This window comes from Onychomys torridus, chromosome 7 (genome assembly GCF_903995425.1).
Source record: "Onychomys torridus chromosome 7, mOncTor1.1, whole genome shotgun sequence".
NCBI lineage: Eukaryota > Metazoa > Chordata > Mammalia > Rodentia > Cricetidae > Onychomys > Onychomys torridus.
The window spans coordinates 21,516,785-21,541,416 of NC_050449.1; the positions used below are offsets into that span (position 1 = coordinate 21,516,785).

At 40.8% G+C, this 24,632-nt stretch overlaps 1 protein-coding gene across 1 annotated transcript in view; it reads right to left on the bottom strand.

Annotated features, from left to right (window-relative positions):
- Positions 1-726: 726 nt before the first annotated feature.
- Positions 727-24,632, bottom strand: part of Glb1l3 (galactosidase beta 1 like 3) — a 39,885-nt gene continuing 15,979 nt past the window's right edge. Inside the window, exons 10-20 of the mRNA XM_036193553.1 lie at positions 17,171-17,255; positions 14,829-14,966; positions 14,251-14,331; positions 13,451-13,557; positions 12,477-12,617; positions 12,091-12,162; positions 11,519-11,597; positions 10,987-11,074; positions 10,589-10,700; positions 916-1,032; positions 727-792 (exon numbers count right to left, since the gene is read on the bottom strand). Coding sequence (XP_036049446.1) covers positions 727-792; positions 916-1,032; positions 10,589-10,700; positions 10,987-11,074; positions 11,519-11,597; positions 12,091-12,162; positions 12,477-12,617; positions 13,451-13,557; positions 14,251-14,331; positions 14,829-14,966; positions 17,171-17,255 — 1,086 coding nt within the window. The remainder of the gene's footprint in view (positions 793-915; positions 1,033-10,588; positions 10,701-10,986; positions 11,075-11,518; positions 11,598-12,090; positions 12,163-12,476; positions 12,618-13,450; positions 13,558-14,250; positions 14,332-14,828; positions 14,967-17,170; positions 17,256-24,632) is intronic.

Genomic DNA, 24,632 nt, shown 5'->3' on the forward strand with positions numbered 1-24,632 from the left:
GTTAATCTCACGAACACCTGTTCACTGTACTTAAGAGGCTCTACTATATCCAAATAACCAAGAGGGAATGAGCTATAGAGGCCTCAGTGCCAGGCTTTGCGGCTATGTATGTCTGAACCAAGCCAAATGGCTGTTTGATCTTTGATTGGGTGTCACCCAAGAGATCACCTTGAAGACAAACAGGACAGAGAAATGCCTAAATACATTCATCAGTGACCTATATTGCCTCTTCCACCATACATGCATACATGTACACACACACACACACACACACACACACACACACACACACACACACACACACACACCACAAAGACCATGAATTTAGAAGTCACTACTTCAAACTCTCTTTTGCAATGGGAGGCCAGCGTGCTTATTCTCCCCTGAGAATGAGATAATTCTTTTCCTCCCAAATGAGCACAAGGAAGCAGAAGTTAAACTTACTTTTATTGTGTTCCTCTCTAAAGGCACATCTGGACAGAGAATAAGAACCTACTAAGGATTAAGCATTAAACTAGATAAATTTGTTTATTAAAGATTTTGAAGACTATAGCCCAAAAATAGGAATTAAATGGATAGTATAAAATATGTAATCATTCCTCTGGGTATTTAGGTTAGTGTTTTTTTTTTTCTGCAGGCAACACTATGTTTGATATTCTTAGCAGTGATCAATATTCTGAAGAAACATTCTGGGATGGCTCCAATGTTGTACTCGCTGTGCAAGTGTTACAGCTGGGGTTTCTCTGTAGTTTGGATATAAAATCCCTTCTTAATCTTCTCAAACACGATGATCTGGGAGGAGAGAAGGCTGGTGTGAGAACAGTCAGGCCTGGTTGGCACAGGATGAAGCAAACACTGGAACAAAAGGCCCATCTAAAAGTTTCTGACACCTTGGGGCAAGGTTAGGTAACTCACCTCATTGTCTTCTGGATGAAGCCAGGGACCAGGAAGGTACAGTGTTCTCTGAGGCCCAATGTCTTGATATCTTCCAAGGTTACGTCCGTTGATGAACACAAACCCGTAATGCCAGTTCTGAAAAGAATGGGCATTCAAGACACAGGAACAGAAAGTGGAACCTAAGGCACTGTGGAGTGGGAGCAGGAACCTAGGGGTACTGAATATGAAGGCGACTTAGAATGGAAGACATCTAGAACTTCTCCACTGTTTGAGAAGACAATGGAGTCAACCCTTTCCTGGAGATGCTGCTGTGTTCCTGCTGAATGATGTGTGTGCATTGCAGTTTTAAAGCAGGGATTTTTATTTCCAAAATAAGAACAAAGTAAATGGACGAACAGTACTGCTGTCGGTGATAGGAACATCTATGTAGTCTTTTTTATTACATTTTTAGTCCATTCATTTAATTTGTATAGGTATGAGAATTATGCCTCCATGTATATGTGAATTCCAAATGCCTTGGTCTAGATGAGGTTGGAAGGAGACATCAGACCCCCCTGGTACTGGAGTTAGACAGCTGTGAGCCACCATATGGGTGCTAAGAACTGAACCCAGATCCTCTGAAAGAGTGGCCAGTGCTCTTAACTGCTAAGCCATTTCTCCAGGATGAACATGATCTTTTATAATCTACTGCAAAATGGCATATAGTTACAGCAAGAATATTTAGGACAAGAAAACAAAGAGCCAAGGGGACTTCATGGTGATTTTTTTCCACTAGAGAAATCTTACTCATGGAGAGCTGTTGAGAACCTAAATAGAGCTTTCTTAGCTCACAAAGGGTTAAAACATGGCTATCAAGGAAGTTCATTAAATAATGTACTCTCTTAGTTGGGACTCTTAAGGATCGATACCCTAGGAAAGGGTGAAATAGAAATTGTTCATTCACCAGAAGTGTTAATATGCTAGCAGCTGAGTGACAGTCACCCTTAGGAACAAAATTCTACATGATTCCAGTTTTGTGTTCATTGTAAAGTCTCCACAAAAACAGCTGAAAAAAACTAAAGACTGGGGATAAACAGGATAATCAAAGTTTATAAACCCAAGAGGCCACAAATTAAAGCTCTTGTATTGAGTCTACCAGACATAAATTGGTTATTTAATTTAAATGCACATAAAAATACTAAGCGGTCATCCCTGAGATTATATACATATAGGTAACATTATGTGGACTGTGTTGGTTATATTTATGTATTTATGAATATATATATATATGTATATATATATATATATTCAACAATTTTTTAAAAAGAGGCCATGAATTCAAGAAAAAATAAGGGGAGTATATGAGAGGGATTGGAAGAAGGAAAGGGAAAGTAATAATTTAAAAATATTATTTAAAAAAGGCTGAGGCTTGCTGCTGGTGATGATACAGGTGATGGTCCCCTTAAGGAAGGTGGTGGCCATCCAACAATGAGATACCTCCTTGGGATTGGTTATTGCGTGTAAGTATTCACTGCTTAATAAAAGACAACAAAATCCTGATTACAGGGCAGTCATTGGGCAGTCTGAACCCCACACTAGGTATCTAATGCCCTGAGAACAAAGTTATCACTGGATAATAAGTGAATAAAGATTACAGTACCACTCTCAGGCAACACACTCACCACCACCACCACCCATTTTACTTTAAAATCTTGTCAGAACCTTAACCCAGTCATTCTGTTACCTGTTTCACAATAGCCTCTAATATGTGATTGCCCAGAGCTAACAATCAGCTGTGCCAAACAGAAAGAAAAAAAAAAGTCCAAGTTGAGCTCTGGCCAAGTGAGGCAAAAATAGAGTTTGTAGGTGGAGCAAGTCTATGCTAGTGAATGTCAAGCTGGCTACACAATAACCTTATCCCTAGGACTGCTGAGGCAAATTCTTTGCCACCTGGCCAAAAAAAAAAAAAAAAAAAAAAAAAAAAAAAAAAAAAATCTTTGATGCAAAACCTGAGAAACTAATCCTGACTCAGGAAAAAAAAAAAATGGAAGAGCATTAACTTTATTTTGTAGATTAGATATGCCCTCTGAGTTTTCATGCTGATAGCACAATCTAGAAAGAGAGACGTCTTCTAAAGACAAAGGGAAAAGAAATTCACACAGAAAGGGGATCCACAGGTTGCTCCAGGCAGTAAATGACTCAGAAGAAATGGCAATGGTGTACTGCAGAGAACAGGGAAGAAAAGACTCAGAAATAGTAAAAGAAGACACCAGCTGGTACTGCTGCTAAGTGTGTGGTCCCCTCCCTGCCTCTACCAAGAGAAATAATTCCCCCTACTCTAAGGAAGACATTTCAAAACAAAACAACAGACCTTGAGACACGTCCTATCTTTGTGAGCAAAGCCTTGCCCAGGTCAGGCTCAGGGAACAGGCAAAGCCTCCCTCTGGTCCAAGGATTAGTGATTCTGAATGATTTATTAGTGTGTGCAGAAACTACCAACCACAGCATCCCAGACTACTGCAGCCTAAAACTCTTCTCCCCTACAGACTCCCTACCTCAGTTAACTAAGCCTGCTTCCTTGTGCAGCCATGCACCACAAACCCACTTTCTTAGTTACTGTTTGTTCCATTGCTATGAACAGACACCATGACCAAGGCACCTTACAGAAGAAAGCATTTAATTGGGGGCTTGCTTACAGTTTTAGGAGCTTAGTCCACAGATAACATGGCTGGGAGCAGACATCAGGCTGGCATGGTGTTGAACAGCAGTAGAGGGGGGGGGGGGCTGAGCTTTTGAAACATCAAGGCCCATCCTCAGTGACACAACTCCTCCAAGAAGGCCACACCTCCTAATCCTTCCTCAACACTTACACTAACTAGAGACCAAGCATTCAAACATATGAGCCTATAGGGGCAATCCTCATTCAAACCACCACACCCACCTCTGTCTCCAGCTATATACAATTAACACATCTCCTCAATTCAGATGGATATATAGCAGATTTTTCCAGGTTGCTGTTTTTGCTGGTGTGTCTTCATCAGAGCATACATGGCCCACCTGATCCCAGCTTTTCTGTCCATGTATCTGTTCTTTCTTCATTCCTCCATCACCTTAGATTTCCAGAACAAAGCCATGCAGGACATGGCAGGGTACTGTCAAAAGACTAACATTCAACTAAGAACTGCTCGCTCACTGGGAAGAGCAGGACAAGCCATAGGCATGCTGCCAGGAGAGGGCTTTCAAGTACATTGCAAAGTCATGACAACTACCCCAGGAGGATTTAAGTATTTCATGGATTCCTTGGCTTGGGGAAGGGGAATAGAACCCTTGCTGACAGGACAGGAACAAAAGGGAAAGTTATTCAAGGGTGTTTAAAAGAAGTTATCCCCAAGTTTGGGGCACACCAGTCTATCCATAGTAACACTGGGCCCACTTTTATTTCAGAGATGGTGGATGGGATTTCCCAGAGGTTGGGAACACGGTGGACAGTGCAGGACAGACACTCTAGTCCTCTGGAATACCTTAAAGGGCCAGTCACACTTAAGGTCAGCCCAGCCACGCTTTGCCAGAAAGCTGCTTTCACCCATTGTCCAGACTCACATCAGGGATGATACCCAAGAAGCTCAAGCTCACCTCTGTGAAATGTTATATAAATAAAGTCCTTCCTGGAGGGCACAAGCTCCAACATATCCAGATGCAGAAATTGGACTGCCCATCTAGGGCAAGCAATGCCCACCCTTGTTAAGGATATAGACCTAAAAGTGTATTCTCATTCAGGGATAAGATTTCACCCCTATCAACCAGAAGAGTAGACATTTCAAAATGTGAAAATCAGGAGTAGTGTGGTGGTTTGAATAAGAATGGCCCACATAGGCTCATATATTTGAATGCTTAGTCATCAGGAGTGGCACTATTTGAGAAGGATTAGGAGGTGTGGCCTTGTTGGAGGAAGTGGGTCACTGGGGGTGGGTTTTGAGGTTTCAGAGACCCACACTAGACTCAGATTCTTTCTTCCTGCTGTCTTTGGATCTAGAAGTAGAACTCTCAACTACTTCTTAAGTAACATTTTTGCCTGAGTATAGATAGCTATGCTCTCTGCTGTCACGATAATGAACTAAACCTCTGAAATTGAAATCAAGCCCCAATTAAATGCTTTCTTTTATAAGAGTTGCTGTGGTTATGGTGTCTCTTCACAGCAGTAGAAAAATGACTAAAACAAGTAGTTTAATACAACCTGGGAAACACCTTTGTCTTAGTCATTATTCTACTGCTGTGAAGAAATACCATGACCGCAGCAACTCTTATAAGATAAAACATTTAACTGGGCACTTGCTTACAATTTCAGAGGCCTGGTCCATTCTCATCAAGGCAGGGAAGCACGGTGGCAGTCATGGCAGTGCTGGAGAAGTAGTTGAGAGCTACATCCTGATCAGTATGGGGGGGGGGGCAGTGAGATAGAGAGGGATAGAGAAAGAGACTGGACCTAGTATGGGCATTTGAAACCTCAAAGCTGACCCCTACTGACATGCTTCCTCTAACAAAGCCATACTTCCTAATCCTTTTCAAATAGTGACACTCCATTATTACTAAGCATTCAAATATATGAGCCCATGGAGGCCATTCTAATTCAAAACACCACAATCTTATTGAGTACTCATACAAGGATAGCCCCTGGATATATTATACCAGAGCAAAGAGAGCACAGAACCAATGCACTAGAGACAAGATATTCATTTGTTTGGTGGAGGTTTGTATATACCCATGGCGATACAGATAGATGATAGATGGATAATAGATAGATAGATAGATAGATAGATAGATAGATAGATAGATTTGTCAAACTTCTGTGTTGAGGCATCTGATGACAATTCTATTCATCTACCATCTCAAGAAAGTAAACACTGGCCCAGCTAACCAACATTGTTCTTGAGAAGTGAGAAAACCCTCTGAGTATTTGCCTTGGAACCAGGAAAGTGAATTCTGGCATACATCTGACAAAACATTTTTGCCCTAGTAGGGAATCATGTACACATGATTTAAAACTCTAAAGATTATTTGGTATTTTGATGTCTAGTTTCTTGAGTTCTTTATATATTTTGGGGATCAGCCCTCTCTGTCAGATGCTAAAACATGGCTACAATTCTAAACAGAATTCTCAACAGAAGAATCTCACATGGCCAAAAGACACTTAAAGAATTGCTCAATATCCTTAGCTATCAGGGAAATGCAAATCAAAACAACTCTGAGATACCATCTCACACCTGACTGAATGACTAAGATCAAAAACACTGATGACAGCCTATGCTGGAGAGGATGTAGAATAAGGGAAACACTGTTCCACTGCTGGTGGGAGTACAAACTTGTACAGCCACTTTGGAAATCAGTATGGTGGTTTCTCAGAAAATTGGGAATCATTTTACCTCATGATGCAGCAATACCATTCTTGGACATATACCCAAAAGATGCTCAATCATATCACAAGGATACTTGCTCAAATATGTTCACAGAAGCATTATTCATAATAGCCAGAACCTGAAAACAACCTAGATGCCTCTCAACTGAAGAATGGATAAAGAAAATGTGGTACATTTACACAACGAAGTATTACTTAGTGTTAAAAAAAAACAATGACATCATGAAATTTGTAGGCAAATTGATGGAGCTAGATAAAAACCACCCTGAGTGAGGTAATCTAGACCCAGAAAGACCAACATTAGGTATGTATTCACTCATAAGTGGATATTAGATGTAAAGCAAAGAATAACCAGGCTACAATCTGCAACCCCAGAGAAGCTAGCTAACAAGTAGGACCCTCAGAGAAACATGCATAGATCCTCCTAGGAAGGGGAAATATATAAGATCTCCTGAGTAAATTGGGAGTGTTGGGGTAGGGAGAGGAGATAAAGGGAGGTTGGAAAAGAACATGAACGAATGGTCTAGTTGGGGGAGAGACAGAAAGGGAGAGCAAGAAAAGAGCTATCTTGATAGAGGGAACCATTATAGGGTTAGGGAGAAACTTAGTGCTAGGAAAATTCCCAAGAATCCACAAGGAGGACCCCAGTTAAGACTCCAAGCAATAGTGAAGAGGGTGCCTGAACTGGCTTTCTCCTGTAATCAGATTGATGACTACCCTAATTGTCATCATAGAACCTTCATCCAGGAACTGATGGAAGCAGATGCAGAAATCCATTGCTAAGCACTGAGCAGAGCTCCTGGAGTCCAGTTGATGAGTGAGAGGAGGGATTATATGAGCAAAGGGGTCAAGATCATGATGGGAAAACCCACAGAAACAGCTGACGAAAGCTAGTTGGAGCTCACTGACTCTGGACTGACATCTGGGAAACTTGTGTGGGACCAAAGTAGGCCCTCTGAATGTGGGTGACAGTTGTGTGGCTTGGGCAGTTTGTGGGGCCACTAGCAGTGGAGCCAGGATTTATCCCTAGTGCATGAACTGGCTTTTTGGAGCTCATTCTCTATGGAGGAACACCTTGTTCAGCCTTGATACAGAGGGTAAGGGCTTGGTCCTACCTCAACTTGATGTGCTAGACTTTGTTGACTCCCCATGGGAAGCCTTACCCTCTCTGAGGAGTGGATGGGGGATGGTTTTGAGGGGAAGGGTTGGGGGAAAAGAGGAGGGAGAAAAGGAGAGAGAGGAGGAGAAGGGGAGGGTATGTAAAATGAAAAAAAAACTTTTAAATTAATAAACAAATAAATAAAACTTTAAAGAAAGTACCTAATAATATGGCCTGGGCCATTTCTGCTCAATAGAAAAGGATAATTCCTTGGCCAAACTAGTGCTCAATAAACAAATCAACTTAGTGTTCAATAACCAAATCACCTTAGTGTTTAGTGAGCAAATCACCTTAGACTCTATTCTGCCTCAGCAAGGACAGATACATTCTATCACAACTGTCTCTTCTCTTTCCATTCCCACTCTTTCTTAACTTAAAATTTATTTTTAAAGGATAAGAAGATATGCATCCTGGCTTTTAGAAATATTCCCCAAAGTACCAGAATAAATGACATTGCCTGGGTTGTTCGGGCAGTTTCGATTCGCAAGCCTATATATATATTGGTATAGCAAAGCATTTTTAAAGAAAGCACATTCATGAGTGAACTCAGTTTAAGATGTATGTTAATGAGAATGCTCAGTTTAATGTCACAATTCAATATGGAAAGATGGTGGACACATTCCTAGGAAGGACTTCAAGGTCATGGGACATGTGTTTGAAGTGTTAGAAGGAACACTTCTGGGTATACTCAGCTTATGTCATTAAGATGGGAGACAAAAGCACTTTAGCATGTTGAGCTTCTTTTTCTCAAAAAGATGTATGCCCCTCAAGGATACTTGACTCATTTAGATACAAAGAAGTTTGCCACTCTTGCCCACCATGCTAAGATATGTTACTGTCCATTCTAGAAGGGAGACATGGCTGGTGAGATGTGTTGGGTGAGATGTGTTGTATAAAAGGTTAGGGGATTCATCATCATCATCATCATCATCATCGTCATCACCACCACCTTCACCACCATCCTAAAATAAGCCTTAGGATTCTTGGGATATCCCATAATGCTATAATTTGCTTCTTTGTATTGTTTCACTACAACATTTAAAGACATACCTACTTATGACATAATTCACAGAGATAGAGACTTTTTTGAAAGAAGAGACAAGTAGAAATCTTGGCACCAAAAAAGGTTAAAAATGTGAAAAAGAAGCCCAGATGAAAGTCGCCACAATAGATCAGATCAAAGGGAAGAACTTCCAAACTTCAACACTGGTCTGTTTGAATTATGCCAGTAAAGGGGAAAAAAGGAGGAGGGGGAAAAGAGGGTAGGGAAGGAGAAAAAGGAAGAAGAGACAGCCTATGAAATTATGAAATGTCAGTAAGCAAATACACACATCACAGACTTCACAGTAGAAAGGAAGAAGAGAAGTGGAATAGAAGCATACTTGTTGAAATAATAGTAAAATTTTCCCAAATATTGGACAAGACCCAGACACTCAAGAAGTTCAAAGAACCTCAATTACGTGCTGGCAAAAAAAGGTTTTCTCTGAAGCATATTATTATCAAACCAGCAAACCTTCAAAGAGAATTCAACATCAGTAAGAGAAAAGCACCAGGCTGCACAGAGGGGAATCTTTGCTAGAGTAGCTGTACATTTCTCAGAAGAACACTTACAGGCAGAAGTGAATGAAATGGCATACCCAAAGCCCAAAAAGAGAAAATATGCCAACCAAGAACACTATACTAGAAAATGTGTCCTTCAGAAATGAAAGAGAAATAAATCCTCCCCAAGACTATAGGAAACTAAGGGGTTACAACAATCATAAAAAATGTTTGATTGAGTTATACATCTAAAAGCAAAAATATGACAACTAAAGTCAGTAAAACAATTAAAATGTAGGATTCTCAGATACAGTAAATGTATAGAAGAAAGAGATTAAAGATCCAACCCTAATTTAAAAAAAACACACAACTGAAAAGTGAAGTGTGACAGCAGTTCATGTCTCTGTTCCCAGAAGCCAGAAGACTAAACCAGGTACATTGCCACAAATTCAAGCCAGTGGGAAAAAAATAACAAAAAAGTAGATAAAAGATGAAATAGAGATTTAAAAAAATTAATATTAATTATCAATAAAACTACCATTTGCCTTTTTGAAAAAGACAAAATCCACAAACCTTTAGTAGACTTAACCAAGAAGAAATTTTGTGTTGCATATTTAAGCACATTTAAGTATAAATACATACTTTGGGCAAACACAGATATGAAGTGGAATGTGATAAGTTTGAAGGAGAGTCTACATTTGTTCTGTTGATGCTATAACTGTTTGAACTTTTCTAACTGTGTCTTCATATACCTTATAAATAATGGTAAGTTAGATGATTGAGAAAAGATCATACAGTTTTATTGGAAGTAAGACGACAGAAACAAGAGCAAATAGTCCTCCAGGCATATCATGGCCTTGCTTAGGTTTTATTTGCTTTAGTTTTTTTTTTACATATATATATTATTTCTCTGAGAACGTTGTATATATTTTGACCATATTCAACCTTCCTTCTTCAACTCCCCCTTACTGCCTCACTTCCTACTAAATTTGCCCCCGCCCCATCAAGGCTAATCTGTGCTTCCCAAATATTCCTGGATGTGTCCATCTTCCACTGGATCATGGTAGAATCATCAACAATTCCCAACAGCTAAGAATTGCCAATAGCTCCTCAGCTAGGAGTGGAACTTTATGCCCTATTCTCCTCTCTGTTCTGAGATTTGCTCTTGCTTAGTTGTGCATAGGTCCTGTGCATGCTGTCATAGCTCCTGTGAGCTCATATGTCTACCTGCTCGGCTGTATCCAGAGATACTGTTTCCTTACAGTCATTCACTCTCTTATATTCTTTTCTCCTCCTCTTTGGCAATGTCCTAGAGCCTTTAAATGATATGTGTGGGACTGGAGACATGGCCAAGAAGTTAAGACACACATTGCTCTTGCAGAAGACCTTAATCCAGTTACCAGAACCCATGTCAGTCAGCTCACAATTGCTTATAACTCCAACTCCAGGGGATATGACTCCCTCCCACTGCTTCCAGGAGAGGCCACACACATTCACGTGTACACATATAAACACACATACATACACATAATTTTAAAAATAAAATAAATATTAAAAGAAAATACATGTTTAGAACATCAGAGAAGAGGAGGCTTACTTACTGATAGGTCCAAGAAGGTATCCTTGGGAGAAGGGCCTGCCTCCAAGGTCCCCTGGTAGAAGGCAGGGCCTAGATAATCCTCTGGGGCAAGCTTCCAGTTGGTCGAGTGGAGCCTGGAGAAGGGACCAAAAGATGGGGCTAAGGAGAACTCTTCCCAGCTCTCCTTCCAATACTGACCCAGCCTTCTCCCACAGAGACCAGGATTTCATCTATGTACTACTGAACTGGAAGTATTGGAGTAGCAATTAGAACACCCATTCTGTTCTAGTGCTGAAGTGGAGCCTCTGCTATCTGCAGTATACTCCTTCAGGTGTCTGAATCTGGGGCTTTTTATCAGCAGAGAAAGAATTCATAACCTCTCAGATCCTCAGTATGCATTGGGGGTAGGAAGGAGCATACCTCTTGAAGAAACTCATCTTCATATCCAGAGAATAGATGGTGAAATTCTTCAGCAAAATGCCATTGATGCTAATATTAGCACCTAATCCTGTGAATGGGGAGCAGAGAAGAGGCTGGCAACAGGAGCTATATATTTTCCAAGGTTTGGGATAGAGAAATAAACATTGTATCTGTTTTCTATCAAGGAATACAGCCAAGAGAATAACTACTCCACTGACTTATTGTCACTTAAAATTTCTTGCTGTATGCCTCCACACTACTAAAAACATTTCTCATTAGTATAGGGATCCTTCATAAAAGAAGACGGAGTCCTGGTCTAAGATGGGCCAGCACCCAACATAATTACTCTGCTTTCCTGCCATGGACAATAAGAAAAGGCAGAACAAAGGAGGGGGCAGGAGGTAACATCCTTGCTCCCAGGACTGAAGTCACCCACTTCTCAGGTGTACATTTCTGTCTTCCCAACCCCCAAACAGCCACAGCTACAAGTAAACGAGAGAAGTTACACTTGTTTCTCAGCACCAAAGCCTACCTTTCTGCTCATTTTGAATTTCCCATGAATAATTGATTCGGCCTTGATTCTCAACCAGGATCCTCAGAAGTTGACAACCCTGCTTAGGTGCACAAGTGAGCGGGAACAAAATAGCCGCCTAGAGCCCATATTCTAGAACACACTCTTTTTTCCAGTTCATTCATCTCTCTCTCCTCCTCCTCTCTCTCCTCCTCCTCTCTCTCCCCCCTCCCCCCCCCTCTCTCACACACACACCCCACTGGGCTCCTAACCCATACTCAATCTGCTCTTTACTGCTGTTCCTGTTAGGACAGGCAAAAAGAATCTTTCATTCTGCTTTTGATAAGTGATCCAAACAGGAGATGGAGGTTGAATCAGGCCAAAGGAAAACCTCTACTCTTGCTAAATAATTTATCCTATAGGTCCTTAGACCACCAATGCTTAGAAGATGCCATAAGATCTCAGCCCTACACACTTCCTGCTTACAGCCCTTTGTGAGAAGCCCAGTGGGAAAAGGTGGTAGTCAAGCCCCAGAACCAGGCTGCCTTTGAAGGGGCAGTTAAGAATATCACCTGGTCTGGGGGATTACTTACCTGAGTTTTAGAAATTCTCAGATAATGAGTATTCTCATCCAGAACTCCAATACTTATGTCATTCAAAAACACCTATGAAAGAAGAGCCAGCATCAGATTGATCAATAGGCCTACCTGAAGGGCCGAGCTTTAGGAAGAAAGTGGTCTTAAGGAAAAGAAAAACAGGTCCTGACTTTAGTGCTCTGGTGACTAGAAGCTGAACAGGACTCCCCAGGAGACTGTGAGTTATATCAAAACAAACAAAGTCTATTTGATCTGGCTCTAAGTTTGCTATGATTCCAGCATATTGGTAAGATAAATATTAGCATATGGTAAAATGACTCTGTGACTACACCCCCAAACACAGAGGTAGACTATATGCCACCAGGACACCTGCTGTAGCCTACCTGTGCTGAATCATGAACATAAGCATGGAGCAGGCCTCCAGAACAGATGGAAGTCTCATAGAGGACCAGTCCAAACGGCTGGCCACTGCCATTGTTTATCGGTAGATTCTCCATGGTGACTGGAGTGTATAACATGACAGGCTAGGATGGAAACAGGGCAGGAACAGAAGACAAAATGAGGAGCAGCCACGATCCTTCTCTTAAGACTCTTGTAACTTTTTGTTGGACCACACAATGGTCCTCAAGCATTTCTTGAATGAAAACAATCACACAATAGATGCTATGCCAATGCTTCTATGACAAGACAATTACTGTCCAAGAAATTTGGAGTAATGTGTCATTGTGATGACAGCATAACCACTATAACCATAAGAATTAATCAGCAGAATAAACAAATACATTGCAAAATAACTGAAGACAAAAGGTAAATTTTCAACTCGGCAAACATAGACTTATATGGACCATTTACTGTCACTGCCTCTTGTCTAAAATAGCACCAGGAGAGGTGATGCCAATATAAATTCAAGAATTTGGATTCTACAGAAAAGACAGGTTTCTCATTTAGAAGTAGAGAAAACAGAGAATTTAAAAAATACAGCCTGACTAATGGGTAATGAAGAAGCTTGCCTTCATGATTCCCGGCTAGGAGATTTTCCATTGTGGACCCTTTAATAGCACTCACCACTTAAGTCATCTAAGCTGGGAACAGGATCTGCTATATGATAGGCTATCCTGCTATGTATGCCTGCTTTCTCATGCCAATTCTTCAAATTCTTTACCATCTTCTCCAGTGGAAAAGGCGGATCCTGACCAGTAATTCCAGGTTCAGATACAATGCCATGAAGTAACTTTCAAACTCCCCCATAAAAAAGTTCCTTGATGGAACATCTCCTCTTGGACCCACATCCTCACCCCTATTTCTCCATGGTCCCATCCTCCACCCCTGCCCCTGCTAGTGCCCAAGCACTTCTCACCTTATTTAAGTAGGGTAGGATATCAAACAATGGCAAGTAGAATAACAGGCTCACAGTGGGGTACACAGTCTTGGGAGTAAGGGGAGGCATCCGAGGCAGGAAACCTCCTGCAATGAGAATGGGTCACAGGGCAAACTGGCTAAAATGGACATTCCTTTCTCTAAGCACTCCCACGACTATCTGTGACCTCTGTATCCAGAGACAGTTGAAAAAACAATGAGCTTTGTACTAGGACACACTTCTCTAAGGGAGACCATTGGAGCCATTTTGCATTTTGAGATCTAGTAGAGACACATATGTAGGAGACATTTATTCCTGGTGGACACATATACCACATAAACATGTATGCCTGGTGTAACAGGAGACATACAGAAGGAGGTCTAGTAGAAAGCTCTGTGTTACATTTTACCTCTGTTCTAACCCTCACTAAGACAACAAATTGGATGTATTTAGTCAAAGTCAAAGTAATAAGTTTTCTTTCTACATATGTGGTTACTAAGTTACATATAATACCAAAGATCTGCAGATAGGAAATTCCTTGACCTTCATCATCACATAGGAATCTGGTTTTATTATTTTCATATTTCAGTAAAGACAGTTAAAGTTTTAGAAGTGCTTATACAGCCCATCTAGCTTTTGTGTGGGAAACCTGGAAGTTGATGTAAGATTGCCCTTGCTCTCAAGAGCTCATAAACTTCCACCTGCCCCCCCCCAAAAAAAAAGACTTCTCCCTTTTCTTGTTCCTCCACAAATGATGGACAGCCCATGAGAGAGCTATCCCCCACTAAGGTGCTCAGTACCTGAAGCAGAAGCAAAGAGTTTCCGAAGCTTGAAATACTTTACTGTGTAGTCTCCAGCCTCAGTCAGCACAGCATCATAGTCTACAAGACAGAGGACCCTGTTTAGGCCAAGCAGTCCTCCACAGCAGGCCCTGTTTCAGCATGGGGACATGTGACAACCCAGATCCATAAGAGTTGAGATAGAAGGACCATGCACCCTCTGTCTCTGTCACATTGTGTAACAGACTGAGATGTGAGTGTGAAATGTCCACCAGGAAGCATTCCCCAGATCCTATCTGGAAACATGGGGCTCATCATGCTCTTTTACTTTCTTTTATTCCTGGTATCCTAGTTCTGCCTAGCTAGATGTAAGAACAATGGGGTCAGTGCACAAAAATGAAGCAGAGCCTACCTACTAGAATGACAGCTGTCTGGGCAGCATAAATGTCAAAGAATAAAGGAAAGCAGACCAAAGGCTTCGGTGCTCAGCCTAGACTGCATGTTGAAATCTCATGAAACAAGTACATGACTGTGGAGTCTCTTCCCCAAAACTGTAGGACCGCCCATCCCAGAGAAGTGACTCCACCATCATCACTTGCCATAGCTAGTCACAACACTTAGATGATGATTGTAGTGATGGGCTCCATTTATGAATCCAAAGTTGGTTCCACCGTGGAACATATACACGTTGAAGGAGATTCCATATTTGATAAATCTAGACACAGTATGTTGAATTTCTGTGGGGGGACAGTGAAAACAGAAGGGAGACAGAGACCTTGGATGAAAACGATCAATTCCAGCTCTATCCTCCACAACCAATTCTTTTTTTTTTTTTTTTTAACCAACAAGTAGGTCGAACTACCCAGAACCACTCTGAAAGAGCAAGTCCTGGGGCTTGCAGCACACTTTTTTTTTTTTAAGATTTCCCCCCTGCACTACAGCTTTGGTACAAATTGAATCCAAACTGCATGTATTAAGTAACAGTCTAAAACTCTTATTTTATAAATACCTAATTTAAAAATTATTTACACATAACTAGTATATCTTCATTCCTTCCTTCTTAGAATAATGGCTCTAGAGGTGTTGAGTTAAGAGCACCATATCACAGTACTGTACCCATGGCTACTTATAATTTTGGCCACAAAAACTTCCATTTTGCCAGCGTGTTTAACAGTGGGCTCCCCCTTCCCTCTGGCAGCCTTGAGAAGTGGGAAGATGTTGGTTTAGCATGGGCCTTGGCTCTGGCTATGCGCTTCACTGTCTGTTTACATGACCACACCTGGCTCGCTCGCTCTCTCTCTCTCTCTCTCTCTCTCTCTCTCTCTCTCTCTCTCTCTCTCTCCTGGAATCTGCCAAACCAATTAAATGAAGCCTTTAATTCCCACACCATCATAGGAATTATGAGTAAATGAACTGATAAAAAACTATGTATAACAATCATGACACCATGTCCCAGACACAAGTGATCACATGTCTGTTGATTGGTGGCATTATGGCTGGAGATGGGGGCCGGGTTTGGAACGATGCCAGTCCTTGTATGATCTTTAATAGTTATGGTGTCATGATTTCCTTTTTTTTTTTTTTTTTCTGCTATGTTGTCCAAAGCCAGCTACTGTCTGTTTCTCAGTCACTAATACTTGGGTAATTGTCCCATTTCAGTACAAGTAAGCTTTCCATACAGTAGCAATAAAAAAGTTTCACGGAAACACACCTTTGCTAAATAACTGGAGATTGCAGGCATTATTCTGAGTGGTAGTAGCAAATCTTTTCAGAAATCCTAGATTCTCCCCCCCCCCACACCTCTGCCCCATTCTTTGCTTTTGAGAAAATGACTTCTTCCATCTTGTTTCATTGAGTTGTAGTCTTTGTCTACCTTGATAGTGGTTTGATAGGTGTGCACAAGGCACAGTGATTAAACCAGGATAGGAAGTGTGCCTCTATCACTAGATCATGCTTGGCCTTTCACAGCCATCTTCTTTGGTTGTTGTAAATTTCTCACAGATTGTTTTAACAAGCAGTTGCCTCCCTAAGACAAACCTAATATTTCCTTCCCGGCTGCATTTCGGAGTCCCTCACTCAGTTTCTCCTCTTCTCTCCACATTCTTTGCAGTCTCAAGTAACTACTCTTCCACTCCACTTGTCTATGAGATCAACATTTTCTTTAATTTCCACAAATGAAGGAGAAATTATACTTGTCTTTCTTTAACTGGGTAACCTCACGTAACACAGAGAACTCCATTTCCATCCCTGCTGCTGCGGATAGCAGGACTTCCTTCTTTTATAACTGAATAGTGCTCAATTGTGCATATTCACCACATTCTTTGGACCCATTCATCCACTGATGGGCACCCAGGTTAAATAATCCCCATTTTTCAGGGAGACAGACATTTCTACCTAGAATTGAAAGAAATCTTCCTGAAATCGCAAAGCTAATGCTGAGGTGCTGGGACTAAAGTCCAAGTTCTCACCTCCCACTGCTTGTGGGCCCCGAGTAATCATCACCATTTTGGTGATGATACTGCAGATTCATCTGTTCTAGAAATGAGTAAGACATCATCATGCACATGGTCCAGAACCTTTTTTAGGAATGTCAAACTCTCGGAGACACTTTCCTGTCCACCTTCCCTAACTGAAGAGAACGGTTCCTCAGTTCTCTCACTGCACCTGTTTTATTGCAGCATGGAGCCTGAGAACTAGGGGCTGTTACAGTCATGTCTCAATTTCTAACAATCTGCTGGTTTCACTCAATTGTAGAACTGTTGTAGGGTAAGCAGCATACAATTTGCACTTACAAGGTCATCTTTAGAACACAGACGGGGCCTGTAATTAGCAAAGATGGATATTTGTGTCTGTGCAGGCATGCCAGTCAACAGAGAGCTGTGTGAATGACCCATGGCATGGGTCCTTCCTGAGTCGGTGTCAGAAACTCTGGTGCACTTACGGTTTGCACTTTTGACATTGTGCTCATTCCCCCACGTGTCATACCAGCCAGTCCAGTATTCCATAACCATAATGGGTTTATCATTCTAGAAAGGAAGCAAAGCAAACATGAAGTGTATTTAACAAAGGAAAATAAATTGGAACAGGGGTACCATGAGAGAGAACACATGCAATGTTTCCCACCTTTTCCCCAATGCAGACATTTTCCTATTTTGATACAAACTCTCTCATACTCATATAATTTTTATTTCTTTTTTAAAGATATATTTATTTCATGTATTCTGTGCTCTGTCTGATTATATCCTGTGTGCCAGAAGAGTGCATCAGATACCATTATAGATGGCTGTGAGCCACCATGTGGTTGCTGGGAATTGAATTCAGGACCTCTGGAAGAGCAGCCAGTGCTCTTAACCACTGAGCCATTTCTTCAGCCCCTAATTTTTTATTTCTAACAGTACTTATTTCTATATCTTTTTGATAATAAACTATTACATAAAGGTTTCAAATTCTCCTATCTGTATGAATGATACCTTTCATGGCTATAAAATTAATAACACATCAGATATGTGTTACTAATATACTAGAATGTTACAATAATATGTTATTGTTAATATAATGTGTTACAATATACTAGAATGACTAGTAATTGTTGAACTTCTGCTGTCATGAGGCACTGAGTAATGAACTTTATTTGGGTAGTTCTATATGACAACCACACAGTGGTCAACCACCACCCCACTGTCTAAATGGTAAACTGAGGTTCGGTTACTGTCCAACTTAGCATGGAAGTGCTAGAGCTGGGATTTGAACTGGCCAGTGTAGTTCCTGCAGCTACAGTCCTAAGAACTGTTCTGTGCTACAGGTGTGAGCACAAAAGAGTTGTGAGCACAAACTATATGGAAATACATCAAAGTCTTACATTTCCCAACTCTCCAGAACTTATTGTTACCTAAAATGTGGGCATTTCTTTTCAATTTTATCTTATGGCTGCCTAAACTCTTTATCAAACACATTTTCAAGTTAATCACTCTATTCATTCCATTTCCACCAGCATTCTCAAGCCAGTGAATAATGAAGGCTCTTGTTAAAACAGTAATGTCTTACTAGCAAGCCCTGCTCTTGGGCCAAATGTATTAAAATTTTGTCTGCATACCAATTTCTCTGTTTCTCCCTCTCTCTCTCTGTCTCTCTGTATCTATCTATCTGTCTGTCTGTCTATCTCTCTCTCTCTCTCTCTCACACACACACACACACATCACTAACTAAAAGAAAACTAAAGTAGGTACATTTATATTAGACACACAACAACTCAGAAAAACAGGAAGTACATTACATAATTATAAAGGGATAAATTCCTGAAAAAAATACAATATACAAAATGCAACTTTCCAATAAAATACTATATGTAAATGCACCTTAAAGGACCCTCAAAATACTTAAGACAACCATTAATGGAACAATGGGATGAACAAATCATAATCATAACTTGAAAATAAAAGCAAAGTACATATTATTCTCAAATATTCAAATATATCAAATATATTTGATCAAATATATCAAAAAGTACATATTATTCTCAAATTATCTTCTGACCTACACTTACACAGTGTGGCATGAATACATACATACACACACACACACACACACACACACACATACTGTATAAGAATGATTGGGAAATCCCTAGATTCAAAACTTCAACAACATAGTTTAAGCATGGAATAAGGAAAAGTCCCAAGAGAAATTTTTAAATGTTTTGAATTCAATGGAAATACAATATGCCAAAATTAGTGTAATGTAAATATAGGGAAATTGGTATTAATAAGGATTTATATGAACAGAACATTATCAACACAATAATGTAAGTTTTAACCAGAAAAAAATATGTAGGTTAAATAAAAGCAAATGCAATCCAAAGACACGGAGAACAAAAGCTATTTTGCAGAAAACCTCAGGGCAGATATCTAATTTTTTAAAAAATAGAGAAAAAGATGTCACCGAGGTCATTGACTGGGGAACGCCCTACATGCTTCCCTCCATGAAAACTAAAATTAAAATAAACAAAAAAGACTATGATGGTATTTTACTGGAATGCTTGAGAGAAAATGCAGGAGGCATCTTACAGAGACACCTTGGAATGTCATGATGTAAAGCATGCTCCTTCTCTCCAGGTGGCTTCATTTGGCTTGAGCAACAGCAATGCTTGGTGGGTGGCTTTTGACACAGTGATAGTTGCTGAGTCCAGTTGAACCTGGCTGAATCAGCAGCACTTCCTTGTGACTTCCAAATCCCAGCTCTATGCAAAAATGTCTACATCCCTGGTTTCCTTATACAGTGGGAAACAACAGTACCTACTGCATCACCCTGGGAGAGCTGGAAAATGGCAATCACCTAGTACAGTGCCTGGCACATGAGTAATTAGCCAATGTTAGTGACTCACGTGGTTTGAATATGAACTGCCCCATCCCCACCCCAACCCTCACACTCATATATTAAATGCTTGGTCCCCATCTGGTAGCACTGTTTTGGGAGTTTCTGACAAATTTTGGAGGTGGGCACTCCTAGCTGAAAGAAGGAAGTCACTTCAGATGGGCACTCTGGGTATTTTTCCCTTGGCCCCATCCTATCTCACCTTCTGCATCCTGTGTGCTCGGATGCTCTGCCCAAGCACATGAGACCAAACAAGCCAGGACTGAAACCTCTGAAACCGTGAGAAAACAAAAAGCAACAACATTTCTTTCTTCCTCAAGTTTCTTATGAACTAATGCTCTGAGGCTAGATGAGGAAGACAGTGATCTGAATGGCATTTTGTCAGTAAGCACAGCTGAGTCTCCCTTTTGATGCCTTTTGGTATGTTAATTGAGTAGAAGGATCCAGGTATTATGGTCTCCTCACAATCTTTTAATGGCCCATCCATCCTTTTATATGTGTGTGTGTGACCTCTAGGTCAGATTCTGTGAAGGTCTAGACTTGACTTTACAGGCTACATCTTAGGGAAAGGGCTACCATCTCAGAATACCTGCTGTACTCAGTTCCAGGAAGAATCTCAGGAATGTGCCATGGCAACTTGAACAGATACAGGGCAGTAAAGTTTAACAAGATCCAGATGTTCCTGCAGACATCCTGTCTGCAATTTATGGACTTTGAAGATATCTAGATAATCCTGCTCATCAGGTTGTGGTTCCCTGCCAAAAGTCTAACCCATTGGTTTCAAATGTGGTTTCGCCCAAAGTCTAGACCAATAGTTTAAAAAAAAAATCACCTTGCCCCATATCCCTTCTACCCAATCACAAGTTGCCAATTCCCAGCTTGTGGTTTTTCCCTATAAAAACCCTCTACACCTGGGCTTGTAGCCTCCACCACATTTCCTTGCATCTGCAGAGCGGTGGCCCAGGTTGAACCTGAATAAAAGGACCCTTATGAGCTTGCATCAGAAACCGGCTCCTTCGTGGTCTCTGGGGGTTTCAAGAAATAGGTACAACAATTCAAATTTAACTTTCAAGAAAAAGCGTTGAGTTGCACTCAAGAGAAAAGACCTGCCCAGCATGACTCTCAAAGGAAACGTTGAGGGGAGACTGCACCCTGTTAAGGACTCTGCCTGGCTGTGGATTTTCTACCTACTATTCCATAAAGTCCCACAACACCTAAACCCGTCTCCATGAAGACAGAGAGCTGAAGGAAGGACTGCTCTATTTTCCTCAAGCTAAAGCTTGAATCAACTGTTCTTTCCACCCTTCTCCATCTCCTGGTTCTCCGGTAAAGTGTGGAGCAGTAAAGAAGAAGAAGAAGAAGAAGAAGAAGAAGAAGAAGAAGAAGAAGAAGAAGAAGAAGAAGAAGAAGAAGAAGAAGAAGAAGAAGAAGAAGAAGAAGAAGAAGAAGAAAAAGAAGAAGAAAAAGAAAAAGAAAAAAAAGAAAAAAGAAACCTCCTCTCCTGGTGAAAGCTTTGATGGAGCAAACCAAGAGAAAGAGTCCAAGCTGCATGGCTCCCCTCTGTTCCGGTAGGGGAGCAGAAATCTTTAGGGAAGAAGAGACCCAACTGCTCACCCTGCTCACCGACAGATAGCCTGTAGCCCAGGTTCTGGGTTATCCTAGCAGCTTCTGGAAAGACACATTATATCCCAGGATTCTTTCTTTCCAGCTCATAGTATTGGCAGAAGGAAGAGGGTTTGGATTTTGACAGCCAGGGGCTATAGCTTGAACCTTAGGCTGTTTGGTACCTCCTTGCCTGTTTCATTTGGTTGGAAAATACTTGTTTGATTTTGTTTTTAGAGAACTTCATTCATTTGGCTGTCTGCTTGCCTTATGAGTTGATGAGTTCCAACCTAGGTAAAACCACAGCAGGGCTCTGTATTTCCATGCTGGGGGCTTAACTGCCCTCTGACCTTGCTCAGAGCATTCTGCAGTATGAGGTGGTCCAAGCTGGCATTGCCACATTATGAAGTTTGGACAGAGGTTCTAGACGTTGAGGCCTGCACTGCTAGTATAAGATGAAAACCAGAGGGTAGCAAGTCCCAGGAAAATGTATTTCTGTGAAGAATATCCATGTGTTCACTTTAGGTTTTTGTCTTTGTCTTCATAACTTGTTTCCTAGGATGTGTGGCACAGTTTCAGTACCAGGAATACTTGGAGCCACATATTTACTAAATGTGCAGATACCCTTGTGGGTCTCTGAGAAGGAGTGGCATATTATCAAAACATAGAGTCAGCCAGCTTGTGTGTTAGATTCTTGTGAGTGATGGCTGCCTAAAGGTTCTTTAACTTGTCATAGCATTTCTTAATTGGAATCATTTTGTCAAAAGTGAGGTAAATGGGATAAATCTCCTTGTGTATAAGCTTTCATGCTCTTGCTTAATAAGGATTCTGAGAAAGAAGCTGAACCAAGGCTTCTGACAGGAGTGAAAGGCCTCATTCCTCTCCTTGGCAGAAAGTGGGGAAATAATGAATTGGTTTTATGTGTGGGCTTGATTTGGTTTGGTTTGGGAGCTATTGTGTTTTAACTCTCTAAATCTGTCTCCAGTCAGTGTTGAACCCACAGCATAGTTCTCATAAGTGGAATCCCTCCTGTCATTTGAAATATAGGCAGACATGTTTTCCCCTTGAAAACTTAAGTACTCAGCCTAGATAGGAAGCATTCTATTCTGAGGCAAGACATATCATTTAATGAAGCACCCAGTCAGAGGATTGAATGAAAAGAACAAAGGAGCAAGACATTTCTGAACTTACAGTCAATTCTCATCTCCAGATATGTTTAAACTAGAAAAATACTAATTACACCAATGATTCACAGGAAAAAAAAATGGCTGACTTGTGTGTCTATTTTTATTGTTTAACACCCTACCTGGGTGTTATATATTCAAGCTCTTTTAAGTATTCTACAAACTGAAAAAAAAAAAAGAAAAGAAAAAAAGGAAAAGAAAACATTAGTAAGAGACAGCTAAGGTTAGTGAGAAGCTTAGAAACCCTAAGGGACACTTGGTAACAGAGGCTACACCAGAAGAATCTAATTGTAATCTAAACATCAGGATGATGCCTAACTTAGATCAAGCAATGCATTCTGGAAGGGCTAAGCCAATGACTAGCTAATATAAGTTTAAATGAAATACAATTTTAAAAAAAACTTATAAGAACCCTTCAGAATTAAAAAAAAAAAAAATGTGTTATCAAGTGGATTGGAAGCACATTGATGCTGATCCAGGGAGTATAGCCATGGTTGACATCACCTTTAGATGACAAAGTGCCCCTAATAGTCGAAGACACAAAGAGTTGGACATGGCTAGGAGTGAACGGACCTCAAGTTGTAGGTATTGCTTTCAAAATCTATAATGCAAGAGAACCAAATAATAAAAAATATGAGAAAAGGAAAGAAATGGATGAGGCAAATGTAGAAAAGAGAGTGTCTGGGTCACTGCGCCTATCCCAAGGAAGAAGAACATTGGAAGCATAAAGACCAAAAATTAAATAAAGCGAAAGAAGCAAGAGAAAGAAAAGTTCATAGCTAGATGAAAAACACAAAACTGTGGATTAGAAGATGATTCACAGAAGAGCCTAGATGTTTCCCTAATATTTCAGAGTCAGTTTGAAATCCCCACGGAAGCCCTCAGTACAGCTAACAGCAGGAAGTCAACTTATGGAGTTTCACTTGGATATGGGTGCTAATAGCACTGGGCTCAATACACAATGGTTCAAAACAAAAGAAAATCAGAAGTAACAAGGGAAATGGAGCAAACTTTTCCTCCAACCTGTATCTGTCAGCTAGGAGACTGGACTAAACCATATTAAAATATCATCTCCTCTATATGTTGGAAAGCTCAGCTCTATCATTGGACCCAATTTATTATGTAACTTAAGTTCTCCAATGACATTCTTTCTAAAAGAGACAATGAATTCACCAACAGGTCCCAATTAGTAAAAAGCCATGTGCTTACAAATGCTGCTTGCTCTCTCTGAGAAGAAACTTTTGCCTCTGAGACCTATGAGAAACTAAGACCATGTGGATAGATGCCCCCCCCCCCCCCCCCCCCGGTTAGGTGTCAAAAGCACAACTAGGGAAGTCTGAATTTAAAATGATAATTACAGGGTCTACAAGAAAGGAATGGTTCCCCAAATAAGAGGCTTTGTAAAGAATTCAGACAGTATTGCAAAATTCCTTAGCTGTGAACTAATCTGGCATGCCGATTGCCCTCTAACACTGCAATTCTGACAATTTTAAAACACCATATAAATAAATTTGGTTTTTTTTCATGATTTGAGAACTATAAATATATTGTATAATATATTCATTCCTCCATGCCAAACCTTCAATAGCTGTTATACTGTGGTGGTGCACGCCTTTAATCCCAGCACTTGAGAGGCAGAGCTAGCCGGATCTCTGAGTTCAAGGCCACATTAGAAACAGCCAGGCATGCTAACACACGCCTTTAATCCCAGAAATCCAGCCTTTAGTCCCAGGGAGTGATAGCAGAAATCAGAAAGGTATATAAGGCGTGAGGACCAGGAACTAAGTTAGTTAAGCATTTTGGCTGGTTAAACTTTAAGGCTTTGGAGCAACACAGTTCAGCTGAGATTCATTCTGGATGAGGACACAGAAGCTTGCAATCTGAGGAAACAAGACCAGCTGAGGAACTGGTGAGGCGAGGAAACTATGGCTTGTTCTGCTTCTCTGATCTTCTAGCATTCACCCCAATAACTGGCCTCAGGTTTGATTTTATTAATAAGAACCTTAACTAAGATGCCCTGCTCCCTTAAAATGAAGGTTGGAAACAGAAAAGTTTACATTACTTAAGGCTGGTCTTGACTATACCCATTTCCTTCCAACACTATATCCACTAGGTTTTCAGTACAGCAGCCAACCCAGAATCCCAAAATTCTACTAAAAGCACCAGCAGATGAGAATGAGCTTCCCGTGAGCACCACCCATGGCCCATTTCCTAACTGTGTCCTCTGGGAGGAGAGACACCATTTGT